General features: G+C 41.1%; 1 protein-coding gene across 1 annotated transcript in view; it reads left to right on the top strand.

The window, feature by feature from the left end:
* The first annotated feature begins 3,712 nt into the window (after positions 1-3,712).
* Positions 3,713-6,000, top strand: part of COPB2 (COPI coat complex subunit beta 2) — a 33,728-nt gene continuing 31,440 nt past the window's right edge. The window contains exon 1 of the mRNA XM_054595450.1: positions 3,713-3,841. Within this exon, the coding sequence (XP_054451425.1) occupies positions 3,839-3,841 (3 nt within the window). The 5' untranslated portion in view covers positions 3,713-3,838. The remainder of the gene's footprint in view (positions 3,842-6,000) is intronic.

Below are 6,000 nucleotides of genomic sequence, written 5' to 3'. Positions count from 1 at the left end.
TTAGTTTTGTAGACAGACTTGGGTTCAATCTCATTTGTCACTCATTCTTTTTTAAAAAAAATTAATCCTCACCTGAGGATATGTTTATTGATTTCAGAGGGGGCGGAGAGAAAGAAGGGGGGGAAGAGAGAAAGAGAGAGACAGAGAGACAGAGAGACAGAGAACATTGATCAGTTGCCTCTCTTACATGCCCCAACCAGAGATCAAACCCACAACCTAGGTACGTGCCCTGCCTGGGAGTCAAACTGGCAACCTTTTGGTGTATGGGACAATGCTCAAATCAGCTGAGCCACCCAGCCAAGGCCGTCGCTCATTCTTGAGCAGTGTGGCATGAAGCATACTGCTTAATCCATCTGGGCCTTAGTTTTGCATCTATAAATTGGAGAAAATGTCTATCTTTTGGTATTACTATATGAACTGCAGCAGGCAAAGTGCTGCTAGGTACCAAAGCTGGGTACATAGTGGGCACTCAATAAAAGCTATTCGTTACTACTTTTATTTCCACGCCCACTTCCTTGAAACTTGTATAGTATCTCATTCCCAATCCATTTCTTCATTCACATCAACAATAGGTATATCTTACAGGGCACAGATATGGTTCCCAAATTTTTACTAAAGCAAAGCTCAATTCCTTCCCATTTAAAAACCTTCAGGATGTAGCCCCATCCTTCTTCTCCAGCCTGTCCCCTCACTGCCCTTCTCAATGAATACCATTCTCCAAGAAAACTGGAGTTTTTCCCGTCCTCAAATGGATCACATATTCTTCACCTCAAGGTCCAGCTCAACTTTTGCATCCTTTATAGAACTTGTTTCCTCCGTGGCCAGATATTTTATCCTCAGAGGATTTTATTGGTACTTCTCTCTTTCTCTCAGGGTACTCATTTTATATGGTATTCAGTTATTTGTGCAGAACTAACCCTTCCTACTTCTAGATTGCAACCTCTTTGAAAAGAGAAACTAGGTTCTTACTATGCTCTGACTCACCATTTTGCTAAGTGATGTGGCATGTGTGTATGAATTTTTAAACACCAAGTAGACTTTTCCTTGGTATTTATTTTCACCTCCTTAACTTCTTACTTGAATGGGTGGGAAGAGAATGGAAAGGGAAGCGTGTATATTGGGTACTGATAGGCACTGCTGGCTGAACTTCCACTTGGAATTTTCCCAGGAGCAGCAAAAAGACAAGGTTAAAACAGTTATCCTAGAAATTGATCAGGCAAGACTTAAGATCTGTTGATCAATTACATCAACCTCTTGAGAAACCCTTTACCAATTTGCTCAGCTGTCCAGATTTCTTTTTTTCTCCAGAGTTATTGTCCTAAACTTCCAATCTCCTCTAAACTAAACAGTAATCAAAATATTTTACTTTAAACCTACAATTGAACACCCAGAAATATATACACATATACTGATGCCATTTCGTGTTAGTTCATATCTGAGAATCTTATTTCTTTGAAACAAAATTTCTTTCAACTAAAATCCATGACTAGATTTTTATAGGTATAATTTTCACATAGCACCTAGTGTAGTGCTTTGGGTATAGTATAAATTCAGTAGGTAATGACTGGAAAAAGAATGAATTTACATTGCACAACTGCAGAACTTGATGTTGGTTCACTGCAGTGGGAAGAAAAAGAAAAGATATAGTCAAATTGAGTGTGACACTCGGGGGCTCAGCCCTAGTCAATACCAGCTGGGTAAATTCTTGGGTACCGCAAGCATTTCAATATTCCCAACTGAGTTGCTTGTGAATAGAAGCGATGTATTATTTTATTTTGTATTACTTGGTACTGTGTCAAGTGTGAAGATACTTGTTGAAGTGCAACAGTATGCAGGAAATAGAAATATTGGAAGCTTCACTATTTAAGCAAATTAAGTATAGTTCATACTTGTAAAAATTTTTAACTCTTGTGATCGTCAATCACTCCGAACATAAACAAGGTATTCAATTAATAGTCTCAATTTACATATCATAACATCACATTGCTGGCACTAAAATCCAGCTCTAGACCCACTCTTCTTTCTACTGCTGAATATCACAGAAACATAAATTAGTAGAAAGAGAAGGATCGTTAGAAATTACCCAACCTAATCTTTTTTTAAATGAAGAAAACTAAGGTCACATCAGTAGCAAAGCTCCTACTAACAAATGACCTGATGTCAAGTCCATGTCTTCTTCTAAATATTACTTTCAATACACACATTTATTTTTGCCTTTCTGAAAAATCTAGAGGTCTAAAACTCTAAGGCTTATCTCAAGCCAGAGGTCCTCATTTATATGTAGCCAGAGGGCAAGTTTTATTTGGCTCACGGTGTTCTGTTTTGTTTTGGAAATATAGGAGGGTGAACCATAGTCAGCAAATACTCTCGTACTTAAGTTGGTAACCCCTAAGGTACAGGTCATTTATTCTGGAGTTCAGCCACCTTAATGAAGAGAAATTTTCATGTTTTTCTTTTCTTTTCTTTAATGAGGATGTTTATTTATTTCCTCACCCCAGGTCATGCTTATTGATTTTAGAGAGAGGGGCAGGGAGGAAGAGTGAGGAGAGAAGTATCAATGTGAGAGAGAAACAGCCATTGATTACCTCTGGCATGCACCCTGACCAAGGACCCAACCCACAACCTGCAACCCACATGTGGCCTGAGGGGAAACTGAACTGGAGACCCTCTGGTTTCCAAGACAACGCTCCAACCAACTGAGCCAATGCCGGGATCTTCTTTTTTAAAATTAATCTTGGGGCGGGGAGAGAGAGAGAAAGATAAAGAGTTTGCTTTTTCATTTATTTAACCATTCATTTGTTGCTTCTTGCATGTGCCCTGACCAGGCATAGAACCCTGTAACCTTGACGTGTGGGGAACCATGGCTGTAACCAACTGAACTACAGGGTCAGGGTGAGATACTTTGATGTTGTAGGAAGAGCACAAGACTTTGAGAACTAACAGTTTGGGATCAAATCCTGACTCTACTACCACTTAATATGCAGCTTTGGCCAGGACACTAAACTTCTTTGAGCCTTAGATTCCTCATCAGTAAAATGGACATAATTCAGATTTCATGTAGAATTTTAGAGAAAAGTACGTCTGACACACAACCAAAGATAGATTAAATATTTGTTAAATGAGTAACAGTCGTTGCTCTATGCTCAACGAAAGCTGATCACGCACTGCTGAGTCGTCCTATCTTTTGGGGAGCTTCAGAGCTGAAGGCTCTTCTCCCACTTTGACCTCAGAGGGCTGAAGCTCAGCCCAGGGTCCGGCCCATTCCTCCCCAGGCTCAATCAATGCCCGGTCCCGGGCCCGCCGGGTACTTTCTGAGCCACGTTCTGTAGCCCATCAGAGTACTGTGGGCTTCGAATCTTGCCTCGCTTTTTTCTCTCTCCATCCCTCTCAGAGTCAGAGCGAGCCTTATAGTGCTTCTCAGCCTCTCCGACACGCATCCTTTTTGTGAGGAGCACCCCCTGCCTAAGTGTTCAGGGGGAATGAATCATTTCGTTTTTGCCACTCTTTTTATATCTTGACTTGCAGGTTTTTGTCTACACTTAGCTGTAACGCGTCCGTGCCTTCAGTGGCCGAGGCCACACCCCTTCTGCTCTCGCGGCTTGAGGGATCTAAGAAGCCCGGAAGGCCAAGTTGCCTAGGAAACTGGGGAGGGGCTTGGGAAACGTCAGCTCTACGCCTGGTTTGCGCAGGCGCTCGCGTTCCGGCTTCCACCATCGCGAGTAAAAGCGTCCCGGAAGTTCCACGTCAGTCGGTCCGTCGGTCAGCGGGTCGGTGAGTCTCTTCAGACGGTTCGTTGCTGGTTTCAAGTGACGGCGTCCGGGCTCTGACTGACGGAGCCATGGTAGGTGCAGACCCTGCAGAAGGGAGCGAGACCCCTTTGTCTGAGTCCAACTTATGCGACTCCTGGACTGGGGGCCACAGTAAGAAGCGGCTTGGGCTCCCGCTGCGGTCACCGCTTCAGGCCTTGTGGGGGTATTGATCTAGTTTGTGTTCGTCAAGAGGCGGTGGGAGCCAGGAGACGGGGGATTTGGAGAAGCAATACCTGGAATTGCGGGGGACGAGGGCGGCGGTTCCTCACTCCACCAGTGCTTAGGGTCCTTTGGCGGAGCTCTTGAAGTCTGCAGCTGGGCCCGTGGTGTACGGAAGTACAAAAGGCCATAAACGAAATTCGTAGAAGGCTTTGGCAAAATTACCTCATTCTGCCCTTAAAACGATGACAGCTGGTCTTGTACTGTGGTTGAACTTAGTCCTGGTATAGTGTGCCTGGTGTAGTCTGACCACAAACTACAAACTTAAGCAGAGGAGCAAAAAAGAAAGTAAATGAAGTGTATATGGAGTAAAAAGTGGGATTCCAAATGCTTTGAGATTCTGCCTTAGGTTTCTGAGGGGAAAAGAAGAGTGAGAATTGTTGATAAAAGTGGCCTGCTTTTCTGCATTGCAAATATGGTGTCTGGTAAGAATGGCAGTCGTGACAGCACTTTTTTCTTATCACCCTCTCCCTCAAAAATGCCCTGAAATACTTTTGCACAAGAGTGAAATTTTTTTTATAATAATAAGAAAAAGACAAACAGTAGTGTAAAAATATCCTTTCTGGGAAAAAAATGTAAGACAGTATTTTATTTTATACTTAAATATTTTTCTGCCTTTTTCATTTTGCTTATTACGAAGCACAGGTTCAGAGATTTTGGAGCTTGAAGAACTTCAGAATTAATAAGTCAAAGTTCTTCATCTGGCAGTTAAAAAATAAAATCTAAAATTAAGTTTGTATGAGGCTAATTGAGGCAGTTGGAACTACAACAGAGATTGATTCCTAGGGCAAGTGGTTGAACATTATGGATTCTCCCAGAAAAATGCATAGAGAAACACAGTGTTGCATAAAGTTTCAGTGGGTTCACTCACAGATGTCCTATCACCAAGTCTTGCCCATGAATTTTCTTGGGTCCCCAAGTTAAGAGCCCCTGAACAAGACTTGAGGTCTTGGAAGTTGTATCAGTGACCTTCTCTGGCCTGGGGTCTGCTTTGCTTTCAGGAATGGGCATTTTTGGGAATGGCCCTTGGCTCTACCTAATTTAGTTTTCTTTTGCAATCTGTACATTGAAGAATATATTTTTATAATTTCCTTCATTTTTTAACACAATTTAAATCTTTTGTTTAAGATACAAAATGAATTTATTTATTAACTCACTTACCATGAAGTGCTTAGAATACTATGTTCCATGCACTTGCTAAACTTTTGCCTCCTCATTCTTGTAACATCTAGGAGAGTGAGTTATAAATAAAGAGTAGGCCAGGCACTGTTCTGTTTAACACTGAATTTATTTCTCATAACACTAAAAGATAGATAATTGTATTATCACTCTTTCATCTATGTTGAGCCTGAGAGAAGTTAAGCTTGCCCACTATTGCATATTTAAATGAGTCCTAGAACTGAAATTTGAATTCAACATGATTCTCTAGACCTGGATTATATTGTCTGTCCTAAACACCTATATCCAAATACAGGCATAACTCGTTTTATTTTTCTTTTACTTTATTGCACTTCACAAATACTGGGTTTTGTGTTTTGGTTTTTTTTTTTGACAAATCGAAGGTAAGACCCTGTACCAGCAAAAAGATTACAACTCACTGAAGATGATGGTTAGCATTTTTAATTGTTATGTACATTGTCTTTTAGACACAATGTTATTGCACACTTAATAGACTACAGTATAGTGTAAACATAACTTTTACATGCACTGGGAAACCAAAACATTCATTTGGTCATTTGACCTGCTTTATTGCAGTTGTCTGGAACTAGAACGCAATATCTCCGAGGTATAGCTATATAAGGTGCTGAGGAGATAAAAACATGAATTAGCAATGACCCCACTCTTAAGGAGCATCTACTCTAGAAATCAAGGAGGGATGGGTACACATTTTTAAAGATTAAAATTTATAGGATCCCATAGGAAAGGCTACTTATGGCTAGGGCAGTCAGAAAGATCATAGTGGTGGCAGCGG

The sequence above is a fragment of the Pteronotus mesoamericanus genome, unplaced genomic scaffold (genome assembly GCF_021234165.1).
Source record: "Pteronotus mesoamericanus isolate MK-2021 breed Mesoamerican mustached bat unplaced genomic scaffold, CSHL_Meso_final scaffold_54, whole genome shotgun sequence".
Lineage (NCBI taxonomy): Eukaryota > Metazoa > Chordata > Mammalia > Chiroptera > Mormoopidae > Pteronotus > Pteronotus mesoamericanus.
Note: the sequence above shows the minus strand (reverse complement) of the source record. Positions and strands in the feature narration are given on the sequence as shown.